Source organism: Strix uralensis, chromosome 2 (genome assembly GCF_047716275.1).
Source record: "Strix uralensis isolate ZFMK-TIS-50842 chromosome 2, bStrUra1, whole genome shotgun sequence".
Taxonomy (NCBI): Eukaryota; Metazoa; Chordata; class Aves; order Strigiformes; family Strigidae; genus Strix; species Strix uralensis.
The window spans coordinates 74,404,747-74,421,066 of record NC_133973.1 but is presented as its reverse complement, the minus strand read 5'-3'; the positions used below and the strand labels follow the sequence as shown (position 1 = coordinate 74,421,066).

The 16,320-nt window shown below is 38.2% G+C and overlaps 1 protein-coding gene across 1 annotated transcript in view; it reads right to left on the bottom strand.

The window, feature by feature from the left end:
* EFNB2 (ephrin B2) overlaps window positions 1–16,320 on the bottom strand; it is a 45,836-nt gene that overhangs the window by 12,525 nt on the left and 16,991 nt on the right. Inside the window, exon 2 of the mRNA XM_074859307.1 lies at window positions 10,519–10,802. Within this exon, the coding sequence (XP_074715408.1) occupies window positions 10,519–10,802 (284 nt within the window). The remainder of the gene's footprint in view (window positions 1–10,518; window positions 10,803–16,320) is intronic.

The window sequence follows — 16,320 nt, the reverse complement described above, 5'->3', positions numbered from 1 at the left end:
TTTTTCTCTGTCTATCGGCACATGAGGCAAAACTTCTATGTGAAGAAAAGGAGAAGAATTCTTCCTTCTTCTTTTCCATTTCTCATCCTTGTTATTTTGAAAATTAAGTCCTATGTTGTATGTCTCAGGATTTATATCTAAACAGGATCTACAAATTATATTCTGCACAGCAAGTAAGCAGCAATGCCCTCCCCAGTCAAGCTAAAACCATAACAAAATGAAGTAAAATAAAAACCAGGACTCTTCTTGCCTGGAAGAAGACAAAGGCTCTGCAGTGAAACTTTCTGATTCACTTTTCTGACCACTGCTCTAAAATGTATCTCGTCCAAATGCGAATGGCATGACTTGTGGTACTTAGATGGGACTCATGACATAAGAGGTCTTTATATAATTCCCCATAAAAGTGTCCACTTGTACTCACATGTTAAGTGAGGGACAGATTTTATTACTGTTTCAATTTTTTGGGGGGGATGCAATGTGGAGGACACATGCAAGATAGAGCCAATCAGTTCTGTACTGTAACATCCCTTGGTATATACCAACTGTTTAATTTCAGGCACACCTCTGGTACTCTGTAGACTCTCCTTTCCGCATCGCACGTTGTCTGACTGAAAAGGACTGCCCAAGTATTAGGCACAAAATAGGAAGAGAGTTCTTGTAAGGTTTTCTACATTCAGAATGATTCTATTAATTCCAGGGAGACATGGCATCATACAACAAGAATACAGGTGGTAAAAAAACAGCCCTTCATGTCAACAAAGTCTTTCCATAAAGGCAAAAAGAGACAGCGAGCAAGACAGAGTTGGAAAATATCAAAAAAGCTGTGAGCTCTGACTGGTTTCTGCTGCCTATCATTTTAAAAACAGCACCACTTTATCTCTGGGTTAAGGAACACCACAGCTGAAGTGTACTAAACAGTAAACTATTTGCTGAATTATTATCCATTACAGAAGGTCACAGCATCTACCCATCCACAACGAAATCCTACTTGCTTCACTGCTGTCAAAGTGTCCCTTTTCAAAATTTTCTTGGAATGATTTAGATTATAAAAAAAAAAAATTAAAAAATAAAAGCTTCTCAATACTGTATCACTATGAATGACAATTTAAGTCTTTCATTACTGTTAAGCTTTTCTAAAAGTATTTCAGTTCTACATTTCACATACTCTGAGAAACGTTGTCAGATAATGATCTACTGCACACATGGCTGCTTCTAGTTTACATAAACAAATTATATATTTGTGAGCACTGAAGCAACTGCGGCAGATGTAAGCCCACTAATTATGATGTATTCAGCATATATCAGAAAGTATGCATCTAAAACATATTACTGGCTAGTTAACTTCACCAACCACAAACAGGTATTTTACATAAGTTTATCCTTTCTGCCGGCACACTAGTGGCAAAAGCCTCTCATGGATGGGGAGAAATATCTCTCCACAACCACAGCAAGCTTTGCTTAACAGTTCAGTTGAACAGAACTAATAGAATTAGTTAGCACTCAAGTTACACTGATTGGTGCTAATGACAAGCAAGCTTGCTGGAAACAAAAGCAGAAGCTTTAACATCAAATGAGGACCTATTTTCTGTATTGTACAAACTCAACACCACTCTTCAAGGATGTTCATCTGCCTTGAAAATCTTTCTGGTTTCTGACTGGAGCACTTGGATAAGAAAGGGTTATAGTGGAAGTTCATATTAAATAAATAACAAACCTCTTGCTCATTCTACTGTCACTAATTGCATGCAATGATATTAATGACCCAGTAATTGCTATACGAGTAGCAGTGAAGTGGAAAACATCATTTTGAGGCAGAGTTCATCTCTAGGTGGTAGGACTTCATCAGTGACTGAGTTAATGCCTAGTGACAGTTTAGAATATAACACTATAGATGAGAAAATGTGCCAGTCTCATGGTTATAACAGTTTAGACGGACATGATGTTATTTGCTTTGACCACACAGAGTCCAGAAGTAACCCCAATAAAGTGCCACAGTCAGAGCTTGCCCTATAGATGAACCTCATTCTTTCAGGGGAGATGCTCTGCACTGTAACAATCTAGAGCAATTTTCCACATGTTTGCTTCAATAAAAGAATACCTTCATCTCCTGCTTTTACATCAAGCACAACAAAAGTGTGCTTTATTGCAAAACACAAAAAGCTATTTACATCATCTAACTATCCTTCAGCAACACAGAGTTTGGCACCTTAGTACCGAGATCAATTATGATACTATTGGATGACTGTGCAATTGGCAAAGATGATCAGAAGTTAAGCACTGTTTTGATTGCAGTATGCTTATGTTTGTGTTTAGAACTTTGAAATACCCACGGAGTAAAACTTAATGAGGGAACATTGCTGAAATAAAGCAATCTGAATTTCCAAGGTGCTGCAGGACCACTAGTTCAAATACTTGCCATAAGAAATTCAGGGGTTTAGCTTTAGAAATTATCACACATCTCAAGTTCAATTTAAGAAACTCCAGTGGGATGGGTATGTTAATCCTCCAGTGTTTGAAATTTTGAAAAGTTGTAACCAGACAGAAGAACAAATACATTTAATAATTATGTTCATACAGTTTTTAATATTTCACTAGTGTTTTAATAGTATAACATTATTAAGTTCTTTTTTTTCTTTTGAAACACGAATTATTTAATTAATGTCTTAATTCCACATCTGCTGTGGTAGCCTCTGGACAGCAGGTAGAATAGAAACTCAGCACAGGCTGGGGCCAAACACCTGGAAAGCAGCTTTGCATAAAAGGCACTGGTGGACACCAAGCTGACCATAAGCCAGCAACGTGCCCTTGCAGCAAAGGTGGCCAACAGCCTCCTGGACTGCATCTGGCAGAGTGTTGCCAGGAAGCAGCAGGAGGTGATCCTTCCCCTCTACTCAGCACTGGTGAGGCCACAGGTGGAGTGATGTGTCCAGTCACAGGCTCCCCAGTACAAGACAGATATGGACTTACAGGAGCAAGTGCAGTAAATGCTCATGGGGATGATGAAGGAACTGAAGCATCTATAGGAGGAGAGGCTGAGGCATTGGGACTGTTCAATCTCGAGAAAAGAAGGCTCAGGGGGATCTTATCTATGTGTATAAATACCTGGTTGGGGGAGTAAAGAAGAGCCAGACTCTTCTCAGTGGAGCCCAGTGACAGGACAAGAAGCAATGGGCACAAACTGAAATACAGGGAATGCTGTTTAAACCTGAGAAAACCTTTTTAAATGTGATGGTGACAAAGCACTGGACCAGGTTGTCCAGGAAGGCTGTGGAGTCTTTGTATTTGGAGATACTCAAAACTCAGCTGGACACAGTCCTGGGCAACTGGTTGCAGCTCAGCCTGCTTGAGCAAGGGCTTGAGCAGGGGACTAGATGTTCTCCAGAGGTGCCGTCCAAACTCAACCACTATGTGATTCTATGATCAACCGCACTGTTGTGGTCTGTTGGTTAGCATTTATGTGCTAACGTGAAATACTTGACAAACAAATCCCTCTTGGTTTCCCTGGCAGGATTTGGATTCAGACTTCTGTTTCTCTCACAGCAGCTCAATGAGCATACAAGGACTAGTCTGCTGCTGCGGTTTACTTATTTTTGCTGTCTTCATCTACTGAACAGAAAACAGATAAATCATGCTAACAAAGATCTGAACATGCTTTTTAAAACCAGACTTATCAGCTTAATATGGACTCTTCTCCAGGAACTGCTAAAACTACTTTACTCACAGAAATATTTGCATGATGAAAAAAAGCAGTTGGAAGACTGCCCATTAGGGATTAGTTTTATAGTCTGATTTACCAGAAATAAATCCTGAAATATTCTTCCTCTAAAGTTTCTAGGACTGACTAAAGTCAGGGAAGAAAGTCCAAACTGACATTTAACCCTGTTTTTCAACCATTTCAACCCTGTGTTTTAGATAATGCAGTTCTCAGACAAAAGTACGTTTTCCTCCAATCCAGCTGTGTAAAGACTTTAAGGAGGCAATCTCAAGTATTTAAAATCAATTTCATTAAAGCCTTTATAAAAGCTTATGCAGTTCCTGGTCTTTTATTTTAGGACTCAAAATACTAAAATATGTAACAGATGTGATACAAGCAACTGTATAAAATAAAGACTGATCATCCCACTTGATGAGATAAATGCTTGTCACCAAACCTAGGTACAAAATGAAAGATAAATGTGTTCCAGTATGCTAGTTTCAGTTCAGACACTTCCCTCATAGCATGGCATGTCTCCCCAATACACACCCCGTTGATGTGAACAGTTACTCATACCATGCATTTAAAGCATAAAATACACACTCAACCCAACCTTCTTCTGCATGTAGTCCTATTAAGGATGTATATGTAAATCTAAAAACATGTACAACTTGTAGAAGATCAGGGTTTGAGCTGTTTTTTTGCAAAGCACTTCAAGCGTCCCTTATTGTTATGCATATTATAAAGTGAGAGTGAGAATATTGTATCCTTCTTTGTGAATGTACCGTATTTCTAGCATTTATAAATTGCTTATGAGGAACTAAAAAAAATGAGAAAAATAAATAACGACTAAAAATATTAAACAGCTTCCTATGAAATTTTAAAACCTATTTAATTCCTGAGTATTTCCTGAATAATTCTTTCTTCCAGTCTGAATAATTATTCTTCATTTTCATCTGATTTCAGATCTATCTGGAATACTTGGGGGGTGTGGGGGAGGATAAATGTATTTTTTCACAAGATGCCATCAATTAACAAACTGAGCATTCCTATCTTTCATTTCCTTCCCTTAGGAATAGAGAAATAACAACAGATTTCCTGCTGAACTATCTCTGTCTACTTTAAAGGAGATAAACGGTCGGTATTGCCTAGGTAATGGCACCAAGTATGAACAAAGTCCATCAATCTAAAATTGCCTCATTCTCTTACAAGACCTGTGTGGTCTGGGACAAAACCCCAAAGGACCATGACTCCATTAATCCTGTAGGTCTTAGACTCTCTTAGAAATCTGAAGCTGCACGGACAGTGATTTTTTTCTCCAATAATATTATTCGTTTGAGCTGTATTTATATTTAATTCAACAACAAGAGCTAAGTGGTATTGCTGATATATCCCATAAAAGACTCTCAGCAAAGTCAAAGACTGACCTCTGGATATCATTTGACACTAACAAGAAATCATTTATCTAATTTTCTGAGGAAGGAGGAGGAGAAAGGAAAAAAAAAAAAGTGATCTTTGTACAACTGGAATCAGGGTGGCTATTATCACATAGGCTTTCATTAACACCATCACCACCAAAAAATAAGGAATAATAGATTTCTGAACCACAGAGTCTTTAACAAAAAGCACAAAAAAATGTCTTTGTTGAAAAAGAAATGGAATTGAAATTCTGATACAGTTTTTGTCCCCGTTTTGGCTAGTTTGGAATTAACCTTCAAACAAAGGAAAACCTACTGTTTCCTTTCAGGTAGCTCTTGCTAGGTATTTGGGAGGTTGCAGAAGGCTGCTGACTAAAACCTGCCTCAGAGAGGTGTCAGAATACCCAGCCAGCCAGATTAGCCAGTGCTTAAACTGTTTGGTCAGAATACTAAAATAACAGTTTAATGTAAATCTATTTGGCCACGCAAAGAGATTTATTCTTCCCATCTGGGCTGTATTTCAGGGGACAATCTATATTGTCCTTTAATGTGTTCTTCCTCAGACAGTTATTGCCCTTTAATTGTAACAGAATGACAAAGTGAAAACATAAAAAGCCTTGTGATTTTTTTCAAACCCAGCTAATGCTAAAGTTTCAGAATGACTGTTTCGATTTTAAAAGCCACAGTACTATTAAAGCAGTTATCCAAAATGTAGTGCTACCAGACAGCATAAACCTTTAAATCAGTCAGGGATCAAATACATATATATATATGTTTTTTAATTTAAGCCAGAGGCCAACTATGTAAGTGGGTCACTTGAAAAAGGTTGGCAAAAAACATTTAAGGAAAGCTGCATATACCATTTTGCCAATGTCAAACTCAATGAGCATCATTAGCTTGACAAGCTTGGCTAATGAGGTCGCAGGCAGAGCAAGCATTTTAGAGGAACCTTTTCTAGGACCATTCTGTAGCCCCTTCCCCTGTCTCAAGCCATTCTTTTACAAATTCTGAAGAGATGAAGGCTTCATTGCAGGTGACTTATTTTTCAGTGCTGATGATGCCAGCCCATAATCTTCAGTTTACTTATGCAGAAGAAGAGATGAAGTGAGCACAGTATGTGCTTGCTTGGCCAAACCATCTCAGGAGTATGATGGTGGCTCAAAGGCAAGCAGCACTGCTCCCTTCCCTCTGGCGTAGCTTCCTACAGGCTTCCCCAGGGTGCTCCCTCAGTCCAAACCCAGGGTACCTAAGTGCTCTCCCATGCCCTCTGACTAAAGGTCAAGTTTGTTGGGAAGGGTTCAGGACAACACCTGTTCACCAAAAGTAAACACCTTCGGCATATTACTTATGTTGTACTATGCTAAAATGTCTCCCTCTCATACAAGAAACGCTGCACTGGAGAGAGGTACTGAAGCAGTTACACCGTGACCCAAGTACTTGCAGATTGATCCTCTAGTATCGACAAGATACTCATTGCTCATTCTGAACAATCCACAACAGCAGAAAATTATACTTCATTCCCTAACCATGCAAAAACATAAAAAGACTTTTTAATGCAGACATCAGTGTTACAAATCTGCACAACCTTCCTCAAAAGTAACTTTGCTCTTTGCATAGATATTTATGTTGTTGGGCATAATGTATCTTCCTTCATGCATCTGATTAAAGATTTCCTCAGAGACTTATGATATGTTAGCTAAATGGTCGCATATTTTAGGATAATCTAACATTAATACTTCTGAAACCGCAAGTACATTTGACCTTCTCCAGTTCTGCTGAGAAGAAATCAGGTAATTGTAGGAAAATGAATCTATTAATTTCCCAGGAACCAAAAATTGATGATAGCAAAGAAGAGAAAAGCAAGGACAGTCTGTTACATCATTTATTCACATTCACAATACCATTCAGTATCATCTTTCCAAGTATTGCTGTGCACAGGTTTAACTCTTTGGATCCTGATACTCATACTGAGGAATATCTTGCCAAGAAATGGATTAATTATTTTTGGATTAAAGCACCATTAAATGTGAAAACAGGTATCAGAAACTCATCTACATTTTTACTTTTTTAAAAAATTGTGAACTGTGGAGTAAGAAAAGTTGCATCTTTTATATGCTTAGATCTAGGGAAGCACTGAGTAGAAAGATCTCCTTCTGCTATACCTATCATGAATACATCTGGATGATATAAAAATTATAGCTTGAAGAATTCCTGTACAATCACATTTCCCTAAAGGGTACACACGGTTCAGGAAGCTCCTTCATCCTGTGTTGTAACTCCTCATCCCAAAATGACTAGCCCCCTAATCTGAATAGAGATTTTACTGTTTAATACAACTCCACAAACCACATGCTATTATCTTAGAAAAACAAACCATGTTTTCAAATAATGGCAAGATGATAAATGTACGGGATGATGCACAAAACATTTAAAGGGCTGACAATAGCCTGCCAGCATAAACAGCGTGAGATTAGGCTGTAGACGCAGCCATAGCAAGCACTGCAAAGATGCTGGGCTCAGTAAACTCTTGTGTCATGTTTCTTTGATGCCACTTAGTCAAGGGAATACAAGATCCTAAAGTACTTCAAAGTCAAAAGCTGGCACATAAAATGCATTGTTGCCTTCGCTTCATAGCACTCCCAACCCCTCAAAAAACTCCAACAAATCAAGACAAAACTCAAAATTCCCAAACAAATAGGTAAGAGAAAGGAAGGGAGGAAAGGGAAGTACAGGTCTAGGAATAGGGATGCATGCAAATGATTTATGGCCTGATTTGCATACATGGTTAAGATGTATTTTATATACTTTACATTTTATAAGTATATTTATATACTTATAAAAATGACAATAAATGCCCTGACTACCAGAACCTGTATCTGACAAGGCTGTGTCAAGTCACGAGCTTTTTAAGACAAACTGTTAAAATCCTATCTAGCTCCAATATATCTGTAAAATGGTGTCCTAGCTGAGCCCTGGCCTAGTTTTCCACTCCTCTTCGTGTTTCTGAGACCGACATCACTGAGTTCATTGTTCTCTCCCTGAATGGTAGAAAAGCAAGAGTTTTAGCTTCAGGATGGCTGGGTTTTTGGGGTTGGGGTTTTTTTTTGTCCAATCTATTAAAATGTACGGGTAATACTGCTTCAGCTCGGTTAGTATGCTAGCAATATAGTGATAAACCAGCCATTTGTTTATGTCTGAATGAGCAGGGAAAGTAATACCCTAAGGCACTCCAGTATTACTGCAAGGCCAGTGTGATTTTTGAAGCATCAGGCTGAAGGCTGAGCAAGATCTTTCAACCAAACTCTACTGTCTTATTGCTATAATGAAATAATTACACAAAACTAATTAAAATGAAACATATTTAATAATTCTCTGGGTAAATCCATGACATAGATATGACAAAACTGACAGGGCATCAGAAGGCTCCATTTGTGCCCATAATTTTCAGGTAGTAATTTTAACAGTGCCATTTGTTCCACTAGAGCTGGTCTGCTGTGGATGTTTTTAAAAGCAGCACTAAATACTGAACATATTTCATCATTAAAGCCAACTATTTGAGCATGGTCATTTTTATACTACACATTTTCACTGGAGTTACAGACAACTATCTCTCAACATCTAATCTTGCAGCTTTTACCCTGGTAAATCTCCCTGGATTTCAGTGGGAAGTTTGTCAAAGTTAAACGCTGTGTAAGTGGGATCAGGTTTTTATACACCCTCTGACTAACAGAGCAAGTGCCTATATTAAGTGATCTTTCTGTCAAACCTTAAAACCAAAAAAATCGTGTTTTGTATCTCCCACAACTGTTATTTAGTAATTTCTACATTTAATGTTTAATAGAGTTAATTCTTAGTTTCTGTGATATACGATCTGTTTTATACACAGTGTGTACCATTGTGGAAATAACTGGGAAGTGAGCATTAATTTATATTAAATGCATTTACATTTCCATTTTAAAGGTACTTGCTCAGAGCACTTGTAAAACTACCAATATTTTTAACTAAGAAATTAAGAAATATTTAGAGTGCCAGATATTACATGATCTAGTTATCAGCCCTCCAATTTTCAAAGAGGTGGCAGATATGTGTTTGGGGACAAACTTTTTAGCAGGGCCTGTTGCAAGAGGGTAAGGGGTAATGGTTTTAAATTAAAAGAGGGTAGACTTAGACTGGTTATAAGGAAGAAATTTTTTACAATGAGGGTGGTGAAACACTGGAACAAGTTGCCCAGAGAGGTGGTAGATGATCCATCCCTGGAAACATTCACGGTCAAGGTTGGACGGGGCTCTGAGCAACCTAATTAGTTGAAGATGTCCCTACTCACTGCAGGGGGTTAGACTAGATGACCTTTCAATGTCCCTTCCAACCCAAACCTTTCTATGACTCTATGAAATAAAACACAGCAGTATCTAATACTATTCCCTGTAACTGCAGAAAAGCCAATGCGCAGAATTTGTCCATCTCCTACTAACTGGTGATCCTTGCTCAAGACATCAAAAGTCCCCACGAGGCTAAATGAGATCCGCAGGTCACAGTAGTACAATGACAAAACCTAATGTAAATTGTTGTTGTACTGCTGAGGTCTCAGCTTACGCTAACTCCCGATTCACATCATTAACTTTACACATCGTAAGTAATTTGAATCACTGAACACAGCGGTTACCTCCAGACTTGCTTTCAGACATAAATACCTGATCAGACTAAAACTCACACAAAATTTATATGGTTGGACACAGGCCTGTATCACGCACATTCTTTTTACAAGTCCAGGATCATGACGAAGGAGGAAATTCAAGATCATGCTAGTCTAGCTTTTGCCCAAGAACCTTCCTAGATACCGTATGGACACAGTAGGTATTTATTGCAGTTAAGCATGCTCAACTAGAACCCACCAGTAAACCTTGTGGTGAAATTACACTGTCAAAGTTGGCACTGAAGTGGCCAAAAGGTGTTTCCTGCAAGAATCCCTGGGTCACATGAGGCAATGGTCAGTCATCTTATGTAGGATGCCTCAGCTCAGAATGGCCGGGCCACCCTACTTCTACTCCTGGCATAAGAGCACCCGAGGACAAGGCCAGTAGCACAGCATATCACCAGAACTGTGAGCAAGAAACACATCAAGGTTTAACTGCACACAGCCTTCAATGCGAATACAGGACACAAAAGGAGAAGCCATTTACTGGCACAGAAGTACAATCTAATTTGGTTTACACAAACCAAAGAAAAAAGAGACAGAGACCCCATGGAAGTCAGGAATAATGTCAAAAATATGCTGGCAAGAAAATATTTTCAGAGGAAAAAATACAAACCTGTTCACGTTCTTCTTAGCTTGCTTATAATGTACAAGACAACATACAAAAGAACAACTATATTTAAAAGAATGAGCAACTGAAATATTTAACTTACATATGACGTAATAATCTTTGTTCTTCTGAAATTCCAGGCCCCAGAGATTAGGACTGAACTCTTGAAACTTGATGGTAAACTTAACATCTTGATCTGGCTTGGCGCAGTTGAGTAGAGGTGTATTGTCCTTTTTAATAGCACAGCTATCTGCTTGGTCTTTATCAACCATGTAGACCTTATAATATTCATACTGGCCAACAGTTTTAGAGTCCACCTTTGGGCATATAATATCCAGTTTGTCTCCTATCTGTGGATATAGTACCAATCCTTGTCCAGGAAGGAATCTAAAACAGAAAAAAAGAAGGGAGAAGAGAGAGAGAGAGTAAGGGAACATGTGAGACACTTGATAAAATCTCATCCAGAAAAGTAGCAATTGCAGTGGACGGAAAGGAACAAGCACACTGTTTCCAAAACCAAAATGACAGACTGAGCAAACCTGATCTTAATAGTCTGGGCCTGACTCAATTTAATATCAACAACATGTTTACTTAGATCTTGGAAATTACAAATGGATTGGTCTTACAGTTCTTATCTTGGGAACTGTAGTAGGTTTTACGTCTCTGGCAGGCGCTGCTGTTTCTTCCACATTTGGCCACTTACAGCAGCTAGTACAATGTCTGGTGGGCTACAATCCTGTTTTTCTGCTTTGGTAACATTTTTACTATTCTTGCACATATTTTGCTAATTTCAGACATGGGAGAATGACAAGAATAATCTTTCAAACCCCCTGAGCAGCCATGTGGGAAAGGAAACAACTTAGACTTTAACACTTAACAACATATGAAGATTCTGATTGATATTAGTAGTATAAGACAAAGGAACATCAGTCACTCATCAGGATCATGCTTACAGACCTGGGGTGGACTGAGATCTACCTGATCCAAGGACCACACAGCCTTCTGATAAAACACTTTTCCAAGACAGTGGGGCACTACAATGATTTCTTCTCTTCACAAACTCCACCATTACTGTCATTGGTGTAGCTCTTTTTTTATTTCTTGTGCTACAAGTGAAACATGGGTATGCTTTTGCCTTAGTAAAGATGAAGACTTCTTCCACAAACTGGCAGTGAGCTTTAATGTTTGGGGTTAGACTCAATATTGTAACTTTCCTACTCATACTAATTAATAGGCAAACTTCATCACTTCTTCACGAAAGAAAAATATAAATAATTATTTATAGTACTGATTCATCCACAAAATGAGAAGCCTTGTTCTCACAAGGACAAAAGCCACAGCACGTTTGTTTGGTTTTTCTCTCGATAAGATATATTTGTTCCAATTAAGGCCAAGAAGTGCGTGTTTTAGAACTACAGCCAACGACACAACCTCCTCGAATGCACAGACCTAAAAGACTGACTTTCTTTCCTTTTTCTCCTGCCTGCCAAGCCTTTTCCAAAGATCTTCCTTAATGGAGAATGGGCCTGAAAAACTGACTGAAACAACTGTCGCCTAATGAACACCCTTCTCCAAGTGCTAGCATTTAAACGGCACACTTAGTAAATCTAGCTTATTCACAGGCAGATTTCCTGGAAACTTTAAATTAGAGTACTAAGGCCCAAGCAGAACAAAGCTGTAGGCGTCAATGACTTCCAGGCTCTGGCTTGGCTAAGGGAGCCCACCAGCACATAGCAGTGAACTTACTAAATTAGAGAAAAGGATGATGCGATGCCCCAAATTTCAAATTAATTGTTTACAACCGCTTGCTCCCACACAATGCAAGTTTATGATCTGTGCTAATTGAGCAGGATTATTTTCACTCACAAAGCCTGTGTAAGAATTATATTTGTCGTGAAGCAGCACGTAGCAGGACAAAGACATGTAATTACAGATTTAGGGAAAAAGAACAATGAAATGTTATGGCAAGAAAGCGACTGTTGATGTATAAATCACTGCGCTCTTTTGTGTTGTGCAGTGTAATTTCCAGACTACAGAAACTAGGCTTGGCCATGGCTGTTCAGACTGAGATGGACTGGAGATGGGGCAAAGCTGTGCCGCCTCCTCCTCCAGTTTTTGGACACGCCAAAGGAATGCAGTGACTACCACTTCCCCAAAGCCGAAACAGTGAAAGAAACAGAAACTTAGAAATGCATCCTACTTGAGGGAGAGGCCAGGTCTGCAAGGGCACTGAGGAAATAGGGCAGAGGAAGACCTGAGCCAGCAAAAGTTCCCAAGGGAGTAGCACAGATCCTGATCAGGCTCTCCTCAGGGATTGACTGCAGCCAGGCAAAGGCAAAGGGACAGAGTTTCTGAGCTAACCTCCGTCACCTGTGACTGACTTTACCACCCTGTCTGACCCCACCCCCATTTTACTTTGCTCCTGTGCAGCAGTGTTGTACCAGAAAGATGAAAATTATACTTCTCCATCTGCATGCCAGGACAAAGGCTGGTCACTGTATGTTCCCACCACTGCAAATATTTCTTCTTGTCAGTAATTCTTCTTCATGTAACAGGAATGTGTAATACGAAACACATGAGATTTCAGAGGACCAGATCTTTGTTTTTAAATTAATCAATTGAGATTTTCATGCATAATAAATATGAAATGTTAGGTTAGAAAAACACACCTGTCTGTCCTTGTCAATAATATGATCTAAAAGCTGCCCTGAGAAACAAAACCCAGTAATTTTAATTTCAGATTTTGTGTATATTATGCATGTAAAGAATCAGCAGCAGTATACATTCTCCATGAAAACTCTGAGCATAAACAGCACGGGTTCAGAGACGATGTCCCTGGCAATCCTCAGAAACAGATACCGGAGAGAAAGCACACTTGTGTGCCTTGGTTAAGTAGCCAGGAATTGCCCCATAAAAAGGCAGAGGACAGAACCACCCCCAACAGACAGCTAAAACACATTTTACAAGAGCTTTAAACCAATGCACTTGTTAGATTTTATAGAAGGGGAATATTCTTGCTATGGCTCTGAAGTCTGTACAGTTCGAGAACTAAACTCGGTAAATGTCCTTCCACTTGAGTTTCTGAACTTGTAGGAGCTAATGTTGATGGGATTAGGAGAAAAAAAAAAAAGGCTGAAAATGAAAGGATTAATCTGAGAACGTGATTGTATTGAAATTTTTTCCACAGTTTGCAGTTTTGATCGTGACCTTTGCGAGAAAGATATTTTTCCAATTTACTTTATTTTCTTGCAACAATAAAGCACATATATAGATGGAAAGAATAAAAAAGTTTCACCTCATGCATTTCAGCTTGACCACAAAAGTTACGATAGCCGATTAGTAGTGGGCATGATTATTATCTCTGCATTTGTGTAGTACTTTTGGTACTGTATTTTTATAAAGACTTTAAATAAATCATTTGCTGGATACCAAGCATCTTCTGAAGTTATTTTATTAAATGTCAGGAGGATTAATACTACTCTTTTATGATCCTATTTTTGAAAACCTTGTATGTGGGAAAAAAAAAAGGACAATGTACATTTAGCCTTGGTAGAGGTTAACAAAAACCTGAGGATTAATCCTGAATCTTTATTTCTGTAAGTGGTGATGTAGACTTCAGCATTCTGGGGCAGCATCAACACTTAAAATATTTGCAGGATGGCATCTGTAAAAATGAAGTTAATGAACTGGCTTTAAAAGTCTGATCAGAATCTACCTTCAACTAATTAAAAAACTTCTTTTTCCCCCCAAACAGAAATATAATGAAGACTGAGGAAGAGGTTTTCAGAATCCTGTAACTGATCCTAAGGAGGCTGCATTGCTCCAATCGTTGCTTGGGACAGTGACGTGCTCTTTGAGCAGCTGGGATAGTGACAGCACTGGAACCATTGCTTTCTATAAAAAGCTAACTTTCTAACTTTCTGCTTTTCAGCTCTAGATGTTCTTTACTGGGAAACCTATATACCAATATAGGCCCCTGTACCTCAACAGAAACTCATTTCTGTCAGCAGTCAGATACAGTGAGACTAGAGCATTTGAAGAATCTCGCTCACAATTAATAATCCTCGTGCTTACTGTGAGAAAGCACAGAAAAGTATAGTAAGTACAGTAAAAGCTGTATGATGTAATTCATGTGCTTTCTGTCTGGCACTTTTGGATACAGAGGGCATTTTTACTGTCAGCCCAAAATCAGTGTCTTGTGGGCGACATTTGACATCTGTGCAAAGCCCACGAATGTGAATCCCTCCCATGCGTCCAACTAGTCATGCAGCTTATGAAATAACAGCAACATACAGAGTTCCCAAACCTTTTTAAAAATAAGGATTCTATTAGACCAAAATGTCACATAACAACACAAAATAGGAACAGAGTAGTCCGTTCCCCACTCCCACCAATGTTACAATAATTTTCTGAACCACGCTTATTTTAAGGCTGAGCAGTTCCTGGCACTAATGTACCCTTACTGGTCAAAGTCCTAGAGAAGTTAAATTTTATTTTGAAATTTTACAAAAAATAAAATGTATATTATGCACAGTTTCTAACTGACTTCTTAAGAATCTACTTCTTGTTTAGAGAAACTTAGCATATTCAACCATATTAAATTATAAAGGAGTTTTCCTTAATGATAACCACTCAAACCTGCCTAATTTCATAATAGTAAATTCTCAAAAAGTTAGAACTGTGCCTGTCAGCACTTTTTCACTGAGAATATTCTGCTATTACTTATTACACAGACATTTCTGAAACTGTAAAAATATCAACAGATAAAATCCTTAAGAGAAATAAATTCTTAAAGACATTTTGTTAATCAATACCAACTGATGTGACAAATGTGTTGTCATGCTTTTCCCAGATTGCAAAACTATATATATATACCCACATACTGTAAATACATATATGCACACTTAGCTTTAACTATATCCTAGTAATTACAAAATACATGCAATTTTAGAAAGCATGTTAGTACTTGTTGTGAGTTTTGTATATTTAACTGGGGAAACAATGCCAAATTTCTGTGCTTTAATACCTTACCTGAACTAATTGGTGTAGGCAGTTAGCTTTAAATTAATGTAACAAAAATAACCCTAAAAATGTGAACAATCAAGACGCTTCTTAAAATGCAGCCTGAAACCTTCTTTTGGGGAATCCTATCCACTTAACTTTATGAAGTTTAACTACCAGCCTGACTATAAAGTTATTCATTGAAAAGTTTTATTAAGGAAATGTCATGAATACTAATAACACAGTATGTTAGTCCGTTACTTGTAGAAGTGCAAACTGAAACAGAATACAGAATAGCATTCCACGTACAAGTCTTTACCGTCTAAAAAGAATGGTTATTAAATAGTATATGTACTCATCATCTGGTCTTTGACAAAATAACAACATTTGTATTTTGAATACCATTTTGTCCACAAGAGAAATATTTAAGAATATAAATATTCTTAGAATATAAAGAAAATAAAAGTTCCAGGAAAAGGCCCTAGTGATTTCAGTGAAGTAGCAGTGGGCTAATCACAGCCTGCTGAATGAGATGAAAACCAGTCCAATGATTCTCAAAGACTCCGAACTGAATAAAATCCAAAAACATAGACCAGAGCTCTCTGTACAGAGTCCTTTGCTCCACACAGAGCTTTCAGATTAGTTCCTGTCATATTCAACATCATATACAAAGATATGCCACATGGATATAAGGTATACACCCAGCTGTAAACCTTCAACGCTTTTTTGCAGAAGCAGTGATTTTATAGGACTGATCTCACTCCAGTTTAAATGGATTAAGTGAATGTGAATTCAATGAGAAGAGGATCAGTAACTGCTGTGGAACAGACAGAAAAACAAGCTTCATCAAAAAAGATTAATGTGGAGCCTCTGTCTCAAAATGGGTACAAGAGTTGGTCAAAAA